Source organism: Pyxicephalus adspersus, chromosome 1, assembly GCF_032062135.1.
Source record: "Pyxicephalus adspersus chromosome 1, UCB_Pads_2.0, whole genome shotgun sequence".
Taxonomy (NCBI): Eukaryota; Metazoa; Chordata; class Amphibia; order Anura; family Pyxicephalidae; genus Pyxicephalus; species Pyxicephalus adspersus.
Genome location: NC_092858.1, coordinates 153,697,273 through 153,719,212, shown reverse-complemented (window position 1 = coordinate 153,719,212; position 21,940 = coordinate 153,697,273). Strand labels below are relative to the sequence as shown.

The window sequence follows — 21,940 nt, the reverse complement described above, 5'->3', positions numbered from 1 at the left end:
ACTTTTGGTTGGTAAGAGGAGCACCACCCTGTATCCATTTATAGTAACCTGGAACATCACTAGGTCATCATTAGGTTGTAATTTATTAGGTGTTGGTAAACAATCAGCTGTGAGTTTCTTACACATATATAATGTATCTCCCTGGGTACATATAAATGAGATGCAGGTTTCACCATCCATTCATATTCAAACTGTTAGTAACACCTGAAATTGTCGGTTACCATTGATGTAACATGCAGGGTGTTGCCTTCTATTATTGCACAATCACACTCTTCTGTTAGTGTACACATTTGTAAATCAATCCCATTTACATTATGCTAATCACAAGCAGTAAACCTGTGTTCCTTTCAGTAATTCCCTGACAATAGTTTTGGCCACCCATGGACAGACCTTGATGGAGAAGTGCTGTCATTGCATTGCATGCAGATGTATCAAATAGATTTTAATCAGTAATAAAATTAACATCAATAGGTGTTCATTCTTTTATTACAGGAACAATGTAATACTCACATATGAAAATCACATCACTTTCATCCACTTAGGAGTTCTCCTAAACCAGCATTCCTTGACCTTTTTACCTGGGGAATTCTTGAATTAGCTGTCAGATCTTCAAGGAAACTCTCCTATGATTACTATATACATTAATGTGGTCGTCAGTGGGAGGAATGGCTTAAAAAGTTAAAGAAGAGAGGCTTTTTGTGTAAAAAAAATTGAGTGTATTGATATACAAAAACAATATTTATAAAAGTGCTACATTGTAATAAACATAGTCCTTCTATGCCACACAATAAATTATTTTGACAAATAAAAAATTTGTCTCAGTTCCTGACTCGTTTCACCTAAAAGGCTTCCTCAGGGGATAGGGGAGACAAAATAATGCCTTATACATTGCTGACCAGTGGGAAGATTGTCACCTTTACAACCAAAAAGATCATTGGTGTCGGTTAAACTGACCTGAGAGGCGAAAATTGCTCATTGCTTAAGGAACCCCTAGGAACCTCTGGGGCAACCCTGGACAAGAAATACTGCACTTGTGTGAACCGGCTCTAGTAGTAAAATGTATCTATTTTCAGACAGTTTAAGAAAGGTAGGTATAACACCTAACACATTTGTTTTTGGAAAAAGGAGATACAGCCACCTTTATAGTTAAATATAAAAACACACGAAAACCTTTAAGGCATATATCTACCTAGTTTTTATTTTAGTCTAGCCAAAAGACCCAATATTAGGCTAGAGAAAAATCTAACCCAAAAGAAATTCCTCCTTTTAGAGAGTTGTCACTTCAACAAAATAACAAAAAATGTCCCCACAGGAGTATTTAGTGATACAACAATGAGGACATGCACTGCATAAAAAGTATAAAAAAGTGTTAACTTTTTAAAAAAGGCAAATAAAATCAACATTAACATCTTAAAAGACTAAAGGTTCAAGCTCTATACAAGCTTCATTGTACTTATGGCAACACAATATCATGGTTAAAGGTTCAGCCAACTGTGCACCAGTTCATGGAATTTTTTTATTAATCCTAAATAGGATTTATATATCACCAAAAGATTGCGGAGCACTGTATGCGTTTAGACATAAAGAATATTCCATATACATTTGATTTATTTAATGTTATGTGTGACGCAGTCAGAGCCACTTCATCAGGCAGATATCCCTTTGTGTAAATTAAACAAATCTTTAACTCAAGTCTGGAATAGCACACACCTGTCCTTATAGGAGTGGGTAAGTAGACTGCTGAACATTTAGTTTGTGTCTAATCATGCTAAATCAACATTTAGGTCGGTCAGCCTTCTGTCTGTTCTTTGGATAATTAATGTGAAATGCGGAATGCATTTGTACTTGGCTTGTCTGCACTTTTCTCAACCATTAGCCTACTATCTCTAATATTTTAGGTACCGATTTTAAACCTCAACTATTGTTAGAATTTAATTAGAATAGGTCTGTATGCAATGGATCTGGCTGTCATTCTGATACCTCTGCTAATCACTCCAATTTTTATGAAGACTTATATTGCTCTAGCACTAAATTCTAAGAAATCCTAAGTTTCCTTCAGGGAATTCCTTGAACAATGAGCAGTTTGTGACTCTCAGGTCAGTTTAAGTGACACCAATGATTTTTTTAGTGACATTCTTCCCAATGGCACACACTGGGTCCACCAGGTTCCATGACACCTGGTAGTAGTAAAGCTCATGTGTTTCTACAAAACATTCCCACTGGTCACTGAGACAAATTATCATCAGAAATTTGGGAAGATAGGAAATGGTCAAGCAGGAAGTGTTAAATCTCTGCCTTATGATATCAACCAGCATTAGGGCACAGCAGGGGCATGAAAACCTTTTTATAGAGCAACTGCAAATGATAAAGTTTAAATTTATTGCAGGATTTATGACCAAGAGCAGGGTAACAATTAGAGAGAACACCTGGTTAGTCAGTTACCTGGAATAGAAAGGAAACTATATATGTGAGTCCGGAGACTGAGATAAAGGACAGCTGGGCAGGAACAAACATTACACACCTTCCTGGCCACCTTTCAGCTCTTTAGTATTTCCATCTACTATACTACTTGACCCTTTGTTGTAGCTGTAGAAAGTGGTAAAAAAGCAAACTGGGACCAGCGTTTCTGTTCAGGTTCAAGGCGTAACTTATTTTTTTGTATTTTCTGTTTTCCGCATTGATGACATTTTCAGCAAAATATCTAACACTCTCACTGTGACTTGTTTGCATAAGAGATGCTAGGTGTGAATGTAGCCCTAAAAGAAGAGCAAACGGTAAGTATCTGGCAAATTGGGGACTCAATGCTGGATCCCAAGGCAGGTATCTTACAGGGCAGCAGGAATGGACTTTAGGACAGGAGAGGTGAGTATGGAAACAGCCAAATTAAAGCTAAAACTGAACAAGACAAGTTGTGTTATTATAAAGTATGAACTGAACCTTTCTAATTCAAAACCCAGTGTGTAGATGTACTGACCTGTAACTTTGCTTTATTCCTACATTCCTAATATCTCTGCTCCTAACAGATTAAAATCTTCCAGTTTCTTACAATTCTTCCCTCCTGATACAGACACATGGTTTCCACTGTGATATAGGAACTCTGGAAATTGTAGTCTGGCATCTACTGTTCCTTCTACTTTGGGTGGCACATAAATACACCTGACTGGCCTGCCCACTGGATGAATTCAGAGATGAGAGATAACGAGCTAAAGTGAAGTGTGCAATCATATTTGACCTATAAAATAAATATTCTATTCGCGTTTGCTTGAATACATCCTATCAAAGAGGCTGCTATTAAAGTTTGCTTTGTTTGCATTTTTTTTTGGCATATACACAATCTCTCCACAATTCTGTGTCTTGATGAAATGCATATTGTCCATACTTACAAAGTATGGAAAATAAACTCCTTGGGTTATAAAAACTGTAACAGCTGACTTCCCACTTGGTGTTGGATGAATTTTCCTCTGTATGGTTCACCAACCAATTCAACAAAATTGACCCCAACTGGACCACTGTACATTGACAGGTATATCATACAACACTTTGACAGGTATAGCACGCATCTTAGCCAATCCAGGCGGCAGATGATGACACCTAGACCTTACCTGTCCTTGCTCTAGATACCAAATGTGATCTCCTATGTCATTCAGCTTTATTTGCTTTGAGATGAATGACCGATGTTCAGGTCAAATTTGACACAAACCCAAACACCAAGCCTACTCCTACTTTAATATTTTAAAAAAATGTACTTGGCATTACAAATCTGTAACCCACTGTGAATGCAGAACAGATAGATCATTATAATCGCCCCACTGATTGTAACACTGATACATCAGTGCAATGTGATTGAGATGTCTAATGTCTATTGAGAATAGATTACTGTACAGCACATGTAGCTACAGAGGTCAGTGAAGGCACTCTTACGACCACAGAAAAAATTCAGGACTCCAGGCCTGCAAAAGTGAATCTCAGGGCTGGATTGATAGAGCTACAAATCATTTGGCCTTAATTGGATTGTATTTGGACTTTAACCCTTTGGCTGCCAAAATATTTTTTCCATTCAATATTTTCATTTGCGTTTTTACCTCCTGCAACACACCACATGTTTCATGAAAGCAGAAACCATGTACAATAAATAGATTTTAGTTGACTTTTTTTGTCACGCCTGTTTTAAAACTAGTGTATTCAGTAAGAAATATACTTCAGTGAATATTGGTGCAAAACATGAGTAAAACTGAAGTTTTTTTTATCTTATGTTATAGGATGTGCATACTTGTCTAACTATGTAACAATGTGTCTTGTGGTTTTCCAGAAGGACCTCCAGCTGTTGTGCAGGGCCTGGGATTTTCTGTGACCTTTCAGCTTTAACTGCTGCACAGCTCTGAGGTCCTTATAGTGTTTTATGATGATTCTCTATTTACATGATGGGCAGAGATAGGACAGAGCAGTGTGACTCCCACAGGTCCCAGGTTGTGTTCTTTCTTCTCATTTGTTCACACAATCATTTTAAAAAAATAATAACTTTTAGGTGGCTTATAAAAGATCTGGAGACAGAGAGGATGAGAGTGCATGTAATAGTTTGCACACCAGCAGAAGGTTTATTGTCCTGTCTGCCTCCAGTCTACTACTAACACATGGCTTATCATAGAAAAAGAATGAAAGGAAGTTACCTTTAGTATGCTGGTAACTTGCGTTTGGGGTGTCATTAGGAATAAATGACAATCTAGCACACCAGCAAATGTGAATTGTTTTATGTTGCATTAGTCATATTACTAGAACTAATTTGAGGCCCTAAGTTACAGCTATCGGACACTGCACAGAATGTGTCTGGGTATAACGAATCTTATGATGGTAGAACATGCAGCGAGTCAAGAACTAGGGTGCAGATGGCTGAAGGTCCTCTGGAAGAAGAAGAGCAAGATGGCAGTTCCCATTATTACACAGTATTTATATAGCGGTGACATAATATGCAGAGCTGTACAAAATCAGTAGTAATGTCACTAGCTGTCCCTCAAAGGGGCTCACAGCCTAATGTCCCTCCCATAATCATATGTCTTTAATACAGTCTAAGGTCAATTTTTGGGGAAGCCAATTTACCTAACTGAATGTTTTTTTGGGATGTGGGAGGAAACCGGAGTACCTGAAGGAAACCCACCCAAACTTGGGGAGAACCTGCAATGCATGCAGATAGTGACCTGGCTGAGATTCAAACCTGGTATCTAGCGCTGCAAAGTCAGAGTGCTAACCCCTAAGCCACCATGCTGCCTAATTGCTTGAACGTGGAGAGATGAGTCGGCCAAGGTTTCGTTACACTTTAAATAATAAACAAGACCAGTTATTATAAGTCATGCACCCCGTCCGATGTCTCCTGCCCTGTCTTCAATCATAATAAACTGCAGGTCCCTCTCTGCCACATTCCGCGTACTGGTCCCTAGTCTTGGTTTACACCTGCAATGGAAAATTTGTTACTTACTATTGACACAAAAATGAGTGTCAGAATTGCTTTGCCTTATAAACTTTACTAAGCCATTTGAAAAGATTGAACCTTTAACACATCAATGTAAGTACGGTACATTGTAGTAACACACATTACTGAAATGAACTGCAATGGAGAGGCCTAAATGGGAATTGGATCACCATATTTTTCTACATGGGTGCTAATGTAAGGTAAGGGCTGTTAGATTTTAGCACAGTAGCACTGATGTCTGGACAGCATTAGAGAACTGACCACACACGTCTGGAGCTTGTTGACCGAACACCATGAAATAAATAATCTCTGAGCTCATGTTTTCAGTGCATAAGTCCCAAATATCCATTATTTTAAGGAGATGTCCCCATTCCAGATCTCTCTCCCGTCCTCAGTTGTTCCCTAATTTTAGGGCTGATATTTGAATCACTAAAACAAATGTTACCTCTAAATGGTATCTAAAGAGGTAAGTAAAATTATGAGAAGGGTAAAATTGCTGCCATAGTAAGGTTTTGTGTAGAATTCAGAAAATTTTCTTTTTACTTTTCCTGTCTTGGGACAAAAGTTAGCAGAATTTTCCCAAACATCTCCTAAAAACAGGTGTCCCTATGTTATGGGAACAGCTCTAACATTTTAGGCTCTTTCTGAGTGACAATAATATACAGTATGTATCACCCCAAGGGGTAAACAGCAATAAATACTCGAAGGCCTTTATTTGCATTTAAAGCGGTAGTAAACCCAAAACAAAAAAAATCACACTTACCCTCAATCCCGCAGATCAGTCAGTCCGTCAGGAGGTTTCTTCCATTGGGTCCCGCATCATCCTGGTATCTGTCTTTGGCCTGGCGCAGAGGGAGCGCCGAGTGAATACTTCTTCTCCTTTCTTCTTCCTATGCCACTCAATCTCGCACTGTGCAGGCGCGAGATCGGGTGATGTAGATTGGGAAAAAAACTTGCTGTTCTTACTGTGCATGCGTGAGCAGCTAAAAGCCTTCAGGGATGAGTGACATATGTATCCTAGGAGGTTCTGCGCTCCCATTCCTTCTTCATCGCCTAGGCGATCAAGAATTAAAGCATACCTAAACCCAGAATTTTCACTTTACATAAAAGAATAGAGAACAACCCTTTAATGTAAAGCAAAAAAAAAATTCTGTTGTTTTTTTTTTTTTTAAGGGTGCAGCACTGCCCCCTAATTCTTGATAGCCTAGGCAATTGAGAATGAATGGAAGAGCAAAGCCTCCCTCCCAGGATACCTACGTCACGCATCCCGGGAGGCTCTTGGGTGCTATTTATGCACAGAAGGAGCCTTTTTGTGAAAAGGTAAAAAAACTTGCCAATCTCACTGCAGTTTTTTCCAACCTATGTCACCGGATCTCGCGCCTGGGTCCTGTGATGTAGGGAGAAGAACTCGGAAAAAGAGGCGAAGATGGCGGTGCCCAGAGTGCCAGCCCAAAGATGAATGCCGGGACAATGTGGGACCCGATAGAAGAGACCTCCGGATGGATCGGACTCCCCTACAGGATTGAAGGTGAGTGTATTTTTTGTGTTTTGGGGGATTTTGAGTTTAGTTCCACTTTAAGGGGCTGTGATGTACCCCCTTTTTTTTAAAAAAAAAATGGTGTTTCACTTTAAAAGAAACACAAACAAACCAAATTTTTACTTTAAATGAAAGGGTTGTCTACCCCTTTTTATTTAAAGTAAAAATTCGGAGTTAAAATACACTTTAATGCAAATTTAATATAGTGTCCCCTAAAGTTACATACAAAGATAACAAAAAGACATACGTCCATCAAGTTTAACCACTGGGGAATAAAAGTGATATACTATTCTGTACCCCCGGTACAGTACATCCAAATATTTGTATTTACACACCCTGGTACTATTGTAAATTCCATCATTAAAGATGGCGGATCTAGCATCACAGCGCCTCATCAAATGCATGTAACACTATAGTAAATTCAGCTATTCCTTGCAAGACTCACAGTAGTATTTACGTAGGAAGCAGACTACATATCCCAGAATACACTGCTGCAGGGAAGTAGGCGGAGTCACGGACTAGCCAGCCTCTCGAGATATCACGTGGGCATGGTGCGGGTCACTGACGCTAAGTTAACCCATTCCTATCCGACAGTCTTGGAATCACGTGGTTCCTATGTGTGACATTGGACGTGTGGTTAGTAGGTGAGAAGACCTCTCATTTATCAGGGATGGGGGTTTGGTCTGATGGCGGTCTGTAGATCAGAAGTATAATGCGCAGGCTAACAGACTTGCATGCTGCAGGGGTTAATGACCCATTCACTGTGTATGTCTGTGCAGGTTGGATGAAGTGCAGACAGAGCTGGATGTGATTTGTATGATGGCTCTGAGTGTTGGCTGTGTGATCTGAGCCATTCTATTATACAGCACACTGACATCCAGCAAATACTGTAATCTTATAGTTCATGCTGCCATTGCTGAGTAATCAGCAGTGGTAAATTATTGATTTCAGACTTTGTGCAGGAATCAGAGCTGTGTGTACAGGAATCAAACATAGAAATGTGAATCAGCATCACAGATCAGAATATTCAGGCTGTACATACTCTATGTGTGTCTTGTAGAAGGAAAATACATTTATATATTTATAGAAGGACAATACTATTCTGTGAGCTCCCCCCATGTGCAGACATTGCTGCTCATCCCCAGGTCTCTGCTGAGAGCGCTGCCATGGCACTGAGTACACAGCTGTGGGTACCGGGCGACTCATGCCTGCCAGTCTCTTGTTAGCCTCCATTGTTTACCCGCTGTCATAGCAGCAATACATCAGGGGCCTCCATAGTGAAGGTGGAGGGCCCATTAGGATTTAAGAGCAGACAGATTAAGTAATTTATTCACCAAGAAATGAATTTGGTGAATAATCACTGCACAGCCCTCAGTGTACACTATTAGCCCCCTGCAGTCTCTGTACAGGGCTGGAGGGTGTAGGTGTAAAGAAGCAGCACAAAAAGCCAATCAGGTCATGCTGATAGAAAGGGAGCAGAGAAATGAGCGAATCCCTGTGCTGTTTCTACTTTCACTAGCCAATCACAGGCTGGGTTGGGTGCAGGACAGTTCTGCTGAGTGGTGCTAGCTATCAGACTGGGGACATCTTGTGGTGGAAATGAAGTACTGCAGGGGAGAGCTCTGAATAAGATTATTGTACAACAAAAGCCACATTTACTCACTGTAATGGGCTGCAACTTTAATTGTGTTATTTGCTTTTCTGGGGTTCTGCTTTAATTTATTTTAGATGGGGTGTAGAAGGCTGGAATCCTTCAGATATTTAATTCTGATGTCCACTGAGGTCCTATTCATACCAGGCCATTGCGCTGCATTATGGGCAACCCATTCGCACCCCATTGCATATGAGATCACTCCTGCAAAGCTGCATTCGCTATTGTTACCTTGTATTGCAGTGTGTTAGGTAGGTGTTTTTGGCACGCTATCAATGAGCAGCACAGCAATGCTTAGAACATTTATTGACATGAACTAGACCTGTGTGGCTTCTGCCATACGTTGTTCCAATTTATAGGGAAAGGGTAAGGGAAAAGACAGGCTTTTGTAGGCAGATGTAAGGTGCAAGAAGTTTTATTAGTATTTATTATATTTATTAAAACTTCTTGCACCTTACATCTGTCTACAATAGCCTGTCTTTTCCCTTACCCTTCCCCTATAAATTAGAATACTCAATACCAGGCTAGGCACAATAATTCAATTCTACTTAGATAGAAGACCCCTCCTGCAATCTTACTTCTCTAGTCCTGATTCTGCCATAGGTTGGTACAAAGTTTACCCAGGGATTAGACTATCTTACTGCATTGGGGGAGCAGTGAAGTGAAGTGAAGAGGAGAATTAGTAGATGGGAGGGGGTGTGCATTAGAAGCTGCAGCAAAGCCCATATTTCTTGGCCCCTTTATTACATGCGATTTCAGTACTTTCAATCAGTATCACATCAGCATAGAGAAACTCACAGACCCAGTCTCTGTGTCGCTGACAATTTTCAATAAAATGTTGATGAGGGGAGTGGTGGGAGGATCCAGGGGAGCTTTAACTTAATAAATTGGAGAATTTCCCTCTGGCATTCTGAGGTTAATAATAGATTTGTCCAGGCAGTTGTGGGATTTACACTGCTCTGCTGAACATTACAGTGACCTTAGTTATGGATATGGCCAGCTTGATTCTTCTTATAAGAATGGTAAGGGAAAAGCAATTTTTGGCCAGGATGTCCTTGTGATTTCCATGTGTTTTTTTTTCTGACATTTCTGGATTTTGTGTTTTGTCTCCAATCAGATGGGACGATTGAGGAAACAGATCTGCAGATTTGTTCTAGATTACTTTGATCAAACCTATTCCAAGGAACTTGGAGATCACTGGCACAGTGTCAGGTAAGTACAATAAGACCGTACGGTGAACTCTGCTGTATTCATACATTGATGCATTGGGGTAGCAGGGTGTGGATCTGGTTGGCTGAAGAGCTACTGGCCAGAAAGCGGGAGCTATACATCATCCTAGTTCCTGGTCACATGACCAACTTGGCCCCTGAGATCATCATAGTTTTAAAGTTGGCCTCATAAGCTATATAGTCCCATAAATTTCTGCTATAGTACTATAAAAATAAAAATTATATAGAACTGATCACTGCGGTCACTGATACCCTAAAATTCATACACATATAGGCAACCATATTGACCTATCAGTACATTTTAAAACACATTATATACTCAAGTATAAACTACGTTTTTTGACATGAAAATTTCTTTAGAAAAAGTATCTGTTTATACTCATGGGGCACCTAGTGGCATGTACTGGAACTGCATTTATCTCTGGTTAAACTGATCAGAGCTGTGAAAGACCAACTGTTTGTTACAAGCTCTACTCAAGGACACAGCACCATCTACTGGTAGCCACCAATAATGCACAAAAGATCATTTACTATCAAATGATAGTATAACCAACCTAAAAGTACAAAATAATTTACTGTGTAAAAAGGGTTATAAAAGACATATACTGAGCCCAACAAACTAATCATTATGAATGCATTTATTCGCATTATTTCATTGGCATATCTGTTAGCAACTGTTTTGATAAGCAGTTAGCAGTGACGACTGGATCTTCTGCCCTAGGTATATACTCGAGTCAGTGTAGTTTTCCTTTTTTATAAGTATATGTGTATGCACAATTGTGCATACATGAAATATGCTTTGCATACAGATCTCAAGACCCTAAAGTGTAATTCTGGTCAATACTTTTCTCAGTGGTATCAGACAGAATAGGGAAGACTGGTCCGGTTTTATTGCTGGCTGTGCATCTGTAGTGGGGGACATTTGCCCTCACTACTTGTCCCTAATGCCACATAATAAATGAGGATATTTACAGACAGCAGTTTACAGTTCATGTCCCATGGGAAGTATAGACAATAGTAAAACGTGCCATGTGTTTTAACCCAATCTGGTTTATTTTTTTGGAGTTCCATACAAAATGTCCTCTTGTTTTGTCCTTAGGAAGGTGCTCACAGACCCTGGACTCTGGCAGTATGCTGTTCTGCTCAACAAATACCAGAACCCTGTGGAGACAGAGAAGCATTTGCTTACACTGGGATACCGTATACTGTCCAATGACAACTTTTCTAACAACCGAGCATCCATAAAGTGCTATGTTAGTAGAGAACCTGGAAAGTTTCCTTCTCAGAGACATCAGACTGGAAAGATCAAAGACTACTACATACTCAATGCCTCATCACTTCTCCCAGTGCTAGCACTAGATGTCAGGGATGGGGAGATGGTCCTGGATATGTGTGCAGCTCCTGGTGGAAAGTCCATAGCACTTCTGCAGTGTGCATTACCAGGTAACTTTTGAATTGTTTTTTTTTTCCTTTATTTGAAGGCAGGGGACATACTGCATAGATGGTCAGAGACTGGAGGCATGCTGTATGAGTTTTGTAAATACTGGGGGAGATGACCAGGACATGGGACATGAAACAAGAGACAATGAGAGATTGGAGACATTCTGAAGGGGACGATGGGAGAACAAGGATGTTGTGCAGAAGATAGTGAGAGACTGGGGACATGCTGCAGGAGTGTGAGATTGAAATGATGCAACAGATGGCAAAAGAATGGGTAAATGTCACAGGATATGTACAGAGACAGTGTCTTAGGAGATGGCCAGAGCGATGGAACCCGTTCACAGGGGATGCCCAAAGACTAGGAATATGCTGTGTGACTCAGCCAAAACCTGGGGACATACTATAGGATATGGTCAGATACTGGGGACATGCCACAGGAAATAGTTAAGTATAAGACATGCCTCAAAGGGGATTTTCAGAGTCTGGGGACGTGAAGCAGGAGATGTTTACAGACAGTGGATATCCTGAAGGAGCGTTAGGAGATGACCACAGACTATGGCCTTGCCACAGGAGATAGTGACTGGGGCATTCTACAGGAGACAATTAGAGGTTAGAGACAATTTTCTGGAGCCGGTTAATAACTGTGTACATGCTGCAGGAGACAAGACAAACTGCTGGAGATGGTAAAAGATACTAGTCTTGCTTCAGGGGATAGTCAGAGACACTGGGTATGCTACAGGAGATGGTCAGAGACAGTGGGAATAATGCAGGAGATGGGTAGACACATAATACAGGAGATGGTCATAGACAGTGGACATGCTGCAGGAGATGGTCAGAGATAGTGAACATGTTGCAGGAGATGGTCAGAGACAGTGTACATGTTGTGGGAAATGGGTAGACACATAATACAGGAGATGGTCTTAGACAGTGGACATGCTGCAGGAGATGGTCAGAGATAGTGAACATGCTGCAGGAGATGGTCAGAGATAGTGAACATGCTGCAGGAGATGGTCAGAGATAGTGGACATGTTGCGGGAGATGGTCAGAGACAGTGTACACGATGCAGGAGATATTCAGAGACAGTGGATATGATGCAGGAGAAGGTCAGAGACACTGGGCATGCTACAAGAGATGGTCAGAGACACTGGGCATGCTACAGGAGATGGTCAGAGACATTGGTTATAATAATAACCATAGCATAATACAAAACTCATTATGACTAAAAGCTCTTATATATCCTGTAGTTATTTAATCTTATCAGTATCCACCTAATTTCATTTTCTCATAAGCACAGTAGATATGAATATTTTTTAACTAATATGCACCTGAAAAAGATTCCTAAAATTGTTTAAATTTCTTAAATACTTTTAGGCTGCTTGCCAGCAGTGGTGTCTGTGTGGCAATTCTAATGTCATCGCTCCTCCATGCCTGTGGGAGAAGGAAGCATTAGGACCATAAGAAAGAGGCAGCTTCATGTACTAATACAGCGCATACCATAACATACCTTACATAGGTTTCCTTGGTATCTGATGTTGCATACAAATGAGGGAGTGTAAGCCCTCGGGCACATTGCTGAGTGTTCCAGCAGTGTGAATAGAAAAAATGACTCAAGAATGAATTTGCTGTTATTACTTTAGACAAGGGCGTTCCAACACCCTAAAGGATGATATAGCTAAAACCAAACCATCCCTAGACAAGGTGTACTTCACCTTCGCTTCTGTCCATTTCCAGGGTTAGAGCCATTGTGGTCCTTGGTGCTTGCAGTCACTTTATGAATTCTTCTATTCTGTCAATGGGCCTGATTTATTAAAGCTCTTCAAGGCTGGAGAGGATACACTTTCATTAGTAAATCTGGGAAGTCCAGAAAACCTGGAATGGATTTCTTCTAAGTTATTTGCTATTTAGTAGCAAATGTTTTGATTCATGAACCTGATCCGTTCCAGTTTTTCTGGATCACCCAGCTTCACTGATGAAAATGTATCCTCTCTAGCCTTGGGGAACTTTAATAAATCAGTCCCAATGTTAACATTTTGCTCATTACTTATCAATCTGGCTGATGGTACTTCAGTCTCAGAGGGTCCTGTGACCTTAACTATATGACCGAAAGTATGTGGACCCCCTGCAAATTACGTAGTAAAGGTGGAACAGCTATACATGGTAAAGACACATTTGTATTCTGCATACATTGGAATATTTATAAAATGTAATCATTTGAGCTGCATTGCCTTTTAATTAGCTTCTATTGCATAATTACAAGCAGCTCGCTGTGCGATTTGTTCTATATACATAAATATATATATTTCCTCAGCCATTCTTATTTCCTTTGTATATCTGTAATAATGACCACACTTTGTCCGCTGTCTCTCTGTAGCTTATATAGATGTATCAAGATCTTAGAAATGACATTTTTGAGAGAGCGATAGTGGAGTCACTCAGGCGCATTGGAGACAATAGTGCTTATCTAGCTGCCAGAATCAAGTCACTTGTCAGAATCATTGCTCTCTGCTCACCCAGACTTCTGATAACTGCATCCGAAGTGCATCTTCCCAGCCGTGATTGATGTTACATAATGTCAGGCCAGAACTGCTTAGTAGGATGTTATTGGGGAATATGAGCTGAAGGAGACACGAGCACTTCCACCATCTGCATCAGCACACTCTGCTTTCCTCTGTGTAATGGAGAAACGTAACAGGCATTTTATCTGGGCCTAATTGTTTTGTATTTTGGCTCATAGTGTATCATAATTCCTGAAAACCACACAGTCATCACTTATTTATTGCAATAAAAGAGGGTTGTTTAGGATTTAAAGGATACGTCCACTCCAAGTGACCGTTACAAGTGGTGTTTGCTGGATTGAACTACCCCTCGGCTAGTTATTTTTACAACACATATCATAAGTGAAATCTTTTCTGTTTCTCTTCTCACTCACTTTGCAGTTAAAATGTTTTCATGTCCAGCGAATTTCACTTTTTCCTGGCTTCCATCTTCTTTCTGGAGCTCAGCATTATATCCCATGCCACCATCTTCTTTTCTCTGGATTCTTGATAACGTTGCCCAATTTTGGACTGCGCAGGTGTGAGATGGGGTTACCTGTCTTTCTCTACGTGTACATAAACAAGCGCTCATCTCACAATACAAATTTGTGTGATCAAACGCTTGTTTGAGGAAGCCCCTGATAGGGCAGGGGCCGATCTTGGACAAGTGCAGAATGAACAGCCTGTAGCTGCATATGTGACGTGAGTATCCCAGGAAGCTGCAGCGAAAGTAAACCCAAAACAAAAAAATCACACTTACCTTCAGGAGGTTTCTTCCATCGGGCGCTGCGTTCTCCTGGTTTCTGTCTTCGGCCCAGTGCTCCCTCATGGCACCCACATCTTCTCTCTTCTTCCGCTTTCTTCTTCCCACGTCACCCGATCTCACATTGCGCAGGCTCGAGATCGTGTGATGGAGATTGGGAAAAGGTTTGCCGATTTCACTGCTCATGCGTGAGATCGGCAATTTTTTTTCTGTTGATAAAAGCGCTCCTTCTGCACATGCCTAAGATGTTCGGGCATGCGCAGAAGGAGCAGCCAAGAGCCTCCCGTTATGTGTGACGTAGGTATCCCGGGAGGTTCTGGGCTCCCAATAATACTTGATCGCCTAGGTAATCAAGAATTAAAGGGGCAGGTAAAAAAAAAAAAAATACTTTACTTTTGGAAAGTAAAAATTCTGAGTTTAGGTACACTTAGGTACACTGAATTTAGGTACACTTTAATCTTTACTGCTGTGGAAGGGGTGGAAAATTTGCAAGAGAAATAATAAAAAATAAATAAAATAGACATCTTTTAATTATGCAGAAGGTACCATTTTACAAAATGTTGAACATGTGAGAAATCTACTTGAACTTAGTTTATCTTAGCTTGTTAATATATAGTTTTAATATTGTTAAATCTGCAGCTCTTATTAAAATACAACCTAAAGTTCTGATCCTAATACCCGTCCTTCCCTTATCTTCTTCCTTTACAAGTGTTTCAATGAAGCCAGGTATCTGATTTGACAACAGTTATGTTTTCACTACTTACATGCTTCTTTTTTTCTTCCACTGCCTCACTATGTACCTTTAATCATTCAACTCTTATATAATATCATACGTTTTATAGTTCTGTTATTTATTTTCTTTTGTTTTTACTGCACTGTCAATTGTCTGATGGAATGTCTATCCCTACTCTTTTCCCTGACAATAAAAATGTATTAAATGATCCGAACGACCCAGGTCTATGTACAGACACTTTCTATAGGACGATAACAGTCTGTTCTTGTCTGCCAATTGTTCTCCAACATTGTTACCTCGTCTCATGCGTCCTGATCGAGACTACAAGTAGCCTTGAAGAAAAAAAAAAGAAAATAAGAACATAGTAACTGCCTATGATACATAGTGCTGCAAACATAAACGTCAAAGTTTGACCATCTTGATTAGCTTGGCCAAGATAATGTAACTCCTGTGGGGGATTATTCAGTCCCAGCACCCGCAAGGAAGCCGTAAGCCTGGGATGCTGCATGCACAGCAGAAGTTCACAGCTGGGTGGTGATCAGGCAGGTAAGAATAGTTATTGTAGAAGGTGCACCATCTGTTTCTTTTCTGCAATAAACACCTGCCTAACTGTCATTTTTTAGTGTATATATATATATATATATATATTATAGATTTAGCTGTGCTACGTGTCTGTTTTAGCTGAAATAATGCTTAGTGGAGTGATCCTTTAAGATTCATCAGCCCTATCAGGGTTGCCATTCAGTATAAGGAAGAAGTAACCGTAAAACTGCAAAACAAGATTGCTGCCAGCGATGTCAGTTTGTAGTGTTTGATGTATCTGTGAAATCGCTTTTCTCAGGACTCCTTCATTGTAATGAGCCGGATGTGCACAGATCATTGTGGCTGCGGAAGACACTGGAATCCTTTGTGCCGACGTCTCATACGAACGTCCTCTCAACTTCTCAATTAGACGGAAGGTTAATAGGGAGATTATACTCCAGCTCTTTTGACAAGGTGGGTATTGTTTTATAGCATTAAAGATACAGTAAACCTAAAATACAATTTCACAATGGGTTTTAGACTTCTCTATTTATTTGTCAATGTGACATTGCACAGAAGTCAGAAAAATATGACCGTGTATGCCTTAGACCATAACCTAACTTCTCATTGTAACCCTCCATGTAAACATGCATAGCAAAGCAAAAGGTTCACTTACATGCCATCCTACCACCCTAACCTTACCTATTTACTCATTTAGGTGAGGAGTAATACCCAGTACTTCTGTGGATGATGGAAGCTATTACTATTCCCTCTTCCTCCTATAACACAGCCCTTTTTGTGTGAGTAGATCATCTACAGGGCTTACATTTTTCTGGCCTTTATTCTTTATTTTTATTGAGATCTTGCCAGTTGTATACTTTTTGTCCTAGGAAGACAGTACTCACTAATTGTACTGAAAAAATGTTTTTATCCAAGGACATAAAGTGATTTTGATCTACAAAAACCCTTCCTCACTTCCTTTCTCAATAACATTATGGAGGTTTGTTGTTTTTAGGGCATTTACATTTTTCCTGTAACCTTCTATGCTGCAGGTGCTGGTTGATGCTCCATGTTCCAATGACAGAAGTTGGTTATTCTCTTCTGACACTGAAAGGGCCAAATCCCGAATCTCAGAGAGGCAGAGTCTTCCTGCAATACAGACAGAGTTACTCAGGTATGCAGCATGACATTAGGTTCATTTTTGTATAAGAGGAGGCATCCAGGTTCTAATTAAATGTATCAATTATTTGCCTGTTGGCAGGCAACAGCCTGTGGCTATCTGTGATCTGTAGTGATCTGTGCCTATGGGTCGTAAACTTAGAAAAAGGCATACCCTGTATTAAAGCACAGTATGGACATTGGGAGACTAGCTTCATATCAGTGCAGTTTCAAAGCCTCCTATTGGAGAAAGCTAATTAAAAAGCCAACCTATCACCAAAATATAAAATTTTACTTTATATAAAAGTTTTTTTTGTCTACAAATCCTTTTTTTTAAAAAAGCGGTAAAAACTCAGAACACAGGACAGAGGCTTCGGGCTGCTCCTTCTGCGTATGCATGGATATTGAGCATGCGCAAAGGGGGATTTTCCTTGCAATTGGAAAAAAAAGTGCGATCTCACACACCTACAGTGAGATCAGCATTTTTCTTTCTTTAAAGCAAATAAATAAAGAAGCAGGTTCAGGATATTAATCCTAACTTTAAAAGAAAGCCAGCAATGGCATCTTCCATTTAGGAAATCCAAAAGCAAATGGGTAAATCCATTTTACACTGGACTTTCAATTTCTTTTGCAAAGCTACAGCCTGTGCTGGACTCTTCACCATCTGTCCGGTGGAACTGCACTGTGGAGATGAAAATTGCATTTACTGGAGGAATTGCTTCTATTGTGTGATAACAGGCTTTATCCGTCTGATTTTTATTTTTTTAGTAACATTGTCACTTTAAATTCTAATTGAGTTGCATTGTTCCCATTATTCATACGATATTATTTTTTATCCTCCGTAGTTCTATAGTTTGGTTTTTCTGGCCTCCTGCTCCTATATGACTGAACATTCGCCAGTTTGGCAGCCACCAGCTTGGGAGCACGACCTCTTGTTCCAGCATTTGTCTTCTTTGATAAATGTTTTCCTAGTGGACTGTGCTAAATCCAATAATGCTTCTGAAATTACCATCCCATCAGCTTCTCTTTTTTTCTTGCTTTGCCTAGATCTAAATAGAGGAGCAGGCCTAAGGCAAAGCCTCTATAGGCAAAGTCTGGTGTGAAATCATTTTCCAATTATCCACAGATTTGTATGATGAAGAGGTAAAGATTTTAAGAGAACCAGTCATCATTATTATCTGTAGTACAGAGACTGTTCACCTATACAATGTCATTTTGTAGCTTTATATCTTAGGAATTACTGTCAGAACAGAAATGTCAGGCCCAGTATTAGGCTGGAAGGCCGTCAGATTTCCCACTTCAGCCCGGTGCAGGAAACTAAGGCTGGATTTACACCACTTCCATTGCAATTGGCACATATTGATAATTAGTAAACACATGTAAGCCAGCATGCCTTGATATGCGTTTTTTAGTAGGTTGTGTTGATGTTCATTTTTATTCTTTTTATTCTGCAGCTAAAATACCCACCTGATGCATGTTTTAGCTTCAGATTTTAAATGTTTCTTTTTTACCCCATGCAAACCAGTGTGGTGGTGTAGTAACAGATTTTAGTGTGTCATTGGGCCTGATTTATTACAGCACCCCAAGGCTGGAGAGGATACACTTTCATCAGTGAAGATGGGTGATCCAGCAAACCTGGAATAGATTTCTTTAACCACCCGACCGGTAAGCCTGACCTTGGTACGGGCTTCAAAAAGTTACAATTATCGATAAACCCAAAATTTTCTCACTGTATGAAAATACAGTGAGAAAAGTTCGGGTTTATCGATCACTTACCTGGTCCCGCTGCGATCATCCATCGGTCGTGTTCCAGCATCGGGTGCCCTCTCCCGAAAGAAGAAGCCGGCCGGCTTCTTCTTCTAAACCGGCCGGCTTCTTCTAAACTAAGTGCGTGATGACGTTGGCGCGTGTGCGGGAAATTCAAACTGAAACTCATTCAAACACATTTTGTATTGGATTGAATACAAACTCCTGTATCCAATCCAATCCAAAATAATTAAAAATAAATACAAAGTATGTAATTGGTAAATTCAAACTCTCATTTTGTATTGGATTGGATACAGGAGTTTGTATTCAATCCAATACAAAATGAGAGTTTGAATTTTGTTCTCATTTTGTATTGGATTGAATACAAAGTCCTGTATCCAATCCAATACAAAATAATAGAAAATATATTTATGTGGTTTTGTCTATAGGTATGTGACGGACACTAGGCAGGTGTTTTAGAAAAATATATTACTCTACAGTATACCGAATTATCGCATTTTCAGTATTTTTCATTTATGTATTCTTGTTTAAGCTGATTTTTTGTGTCTTTTATTTAATTTTATTAAAAGTAATTTTTTTTTTTTACATGATTGTGTGTTTCAAACATTTTTTACATTCATGATATCTACTAGACCCCTGTTTGGACATATTTCTGTAAGTTACAGGTCTACAATTTAAAAAAAAAATTTCATGAAAAACAATGTAACGCTTTTGGAACAGAAATCTAGACCTCAGTGTAACGCCCAGGTGGTTAAAGTTAATTGCTAGCAAATATTTTGAATCCTGGACCAGATCTATTTCAGGTTTTCTCAATCACCCAGCTTCACTGATTAAAGTGAAGGCCCATTGTGTTGGACCTACGTTGGGCAGTATCCCATTGCATGTGGTGTGACTGGATCCTAATTCTCCACAATTTTTGTATACAACTGTATGATTTTGTAAATGGTTTTACAACTTGCAACAAATTGTGAACTCCTTGCATGTTGATGCATTTTATCATGATTTAAGCATGCACACCTGTGATTTGCAACATGTATTTGGAGTTTTATTCTTTCCCTGTATCCATATGCCCTCCTTCTCTAACCTCTTGATATTTGAATACATGAAGGTTCCAAGTCCTGCAAAATTTAGATATTTATTCCATCGTTCCTGTAAATGAACACCATAGCAGTTTTTGTCTTCATCACTGATGGATGAACAACTCAAGCACAGCACTATTATTTTTGTGTTAATTACTGAAGGAAACACCTCACTAAACATTGTTATCTCTCATCAGCAGTAAATCAGTATGGTGGTTGTAAAAAACATTTGTAGGTTTAGGTTATGTGTGCACAGGATTATAATTAAAAGCTCTGTGCCTGATTCCAGCATTGCTTACAATGACTGCATCTGATTGTGCATGATTTATGTATAAAACATTAGCGTGTCAGTTGTCACCCTACAGAGATTTTATAGCGTGCTGGAAATTCTTTTTATCATTTATCAACAGAAAAAGAAGCAATGTATTCCCTACAGTTATTCTGTATTCCCTTTAATTGTAACCCTCATTACATCATTCTCTGTAACCCTAATCCTCACGTTTAACCTAATCCTGAAACCATAAATATCCTTACATTGACCCTCTTTGTAATCCTCCCACATCGACCTTCTCTATAACCCTAATCCTCACACCAACCCTCTCTGTAACCCTAACCGCCACCACTAACCCTTTCTGTAACCCTAAAATTCTCACATCGACCCTCTCTGTAACTCGCCAGGTCTCTCTGTAACCCCAACCCTTATACTGACCCTTTCTGTAACCCAGCCTTTATACTAATTCTTTCTGTAACCCTTACATTGACCCTATCTATAACCCTTACCTTTATACCGACCCCCTATAACCCATACGATGACCCTTTCTGTAATTCAACATTTACATCAAAACTTTCTGTATTTTCACATAGAACTTTTACAACCCTAACTCTCACATTGACTCTCTGTGTTGCACCAACCACACGGACCCTCTCTGTAACCCTAACCCTTACACTAACCATTTCTGCAACTCCCAACATTCACCCCATTCCTCTGTATCCCTAACTCTGATTTTAACTCTGATATTAACTCTGCTAATTATCTCTGTTGCACCATCCCTCACGCTTACCCATTCTGTAACCCCGCACTTCTTTGTATTCCTAACCCTGTAACACTAATACAGACCCACTGAGTAACCCTATCCCTCATACCAACCCTCTTTGTAACCCAAAACCTTCAACCCACCTTCTCTGTAACTCTCTCACTGACCCTCTCTTTAATCCTAACCCTCTCACTTATTTTGACTTTTGTATACATCCCTTGCCCAAAATTAACAGCAAACGCCTTGGCCAAAAATACTGATGGTTTGCAGGTACCCTGGTGTGGGAATTGGCTTTTCATAAAAAAATGTTTTATTGGATGATCTGTTTAATTGTTCTTGTATTTGCTGTTTTCTTTTTGTATACTATGCCATAGCTAGTACGGTTCTGCACAGCAGGGAACAGATCAAAAGCCTTTTTTTTCATGCTACACATTTTACAGCATCACTCAGATATATCTGCTGCCAAGTGATTTAGACACTGAAAATATTTCTGAATATATAGATCTCTGCATATAATACCATCAAGCCACCGAGGATTTTGAACAACGGTTATTTTTTTCCTCTGTAAAATGAAAAATGCTGAGTTCAAAAACTATTCTGATTGATTACAGAAATACTTGCATGTCTTATTGGGCTAATGCATCATGTCATTTATTTCTTAAGGAGGAATCCATCAAAAGCCTTAGCCCTCCTTTATAATTTTCTCACTCTAGACCTGACATAAAAAACAAAATCTCTGAAGCTGGAGTAAAGCCCAGGCATACATCATTGTTACCCTGAGTGTGCTGTGCTGGTGTCAATGCTTTACTATGACTGGAGAATAACACAAGGAGGTGCAGTTATTGTGAATATTCTTCTGATCTTTTCTTGGAAAAAAAATCCCAGCTCTCTGAAACTTTATCAGTGGTTACTAAAGACATATTTGCAAGATTGCTTCCACAATTGCTGGTGTATGCAAACTCAAGATCTTTTTTGCAATGTTTGGTAACTGAAGATCTTGCTATTAACATACCTAATGTGGCCCGACAG

At 39.6% G+C, this 21,940-nt stretch overlaps 1 protein-coding gene across 1 annotated transcript in view; it reads left to right on the top strand.

Moving 5' to 3' along the window:
* The first annotated feature begins 7,537 nt into the window (after positions 1 to 7,537).
* The window catches only part of NSUN3 (NOP2/Sun RNA methyltransferase 3), a 22,111-nt gene continuing 7,708 nt past the window's right edge, over positions 7,538 to 21,940 (top strand). The window contains exons 1-5 of the mRNA XM_072431775.1: positions 7,538 to 7,645; positions 9,770 to 9,864; positions 10,981 to 11,324; positions 16,193 to 16,347; positions 16,926 to 17,047. Coding sequence (XP_072287876.1) covers positions 9,770 to 9,864; positions 10,981 to 11,324; positions 16,193 to 16,347; positions 16,926 to 17,047 — 716 coding nt within the window. The 5' untranslated portion in view covers positions 7,538 to 7,645. The remainder of the gene's footprint in view (positions 7,646 to 9,769; positions 9,865 to 10,980; positions 11,325 to 16,192; positions 16,348 to 16,925; positions 17,048 to 21,940) is intronic.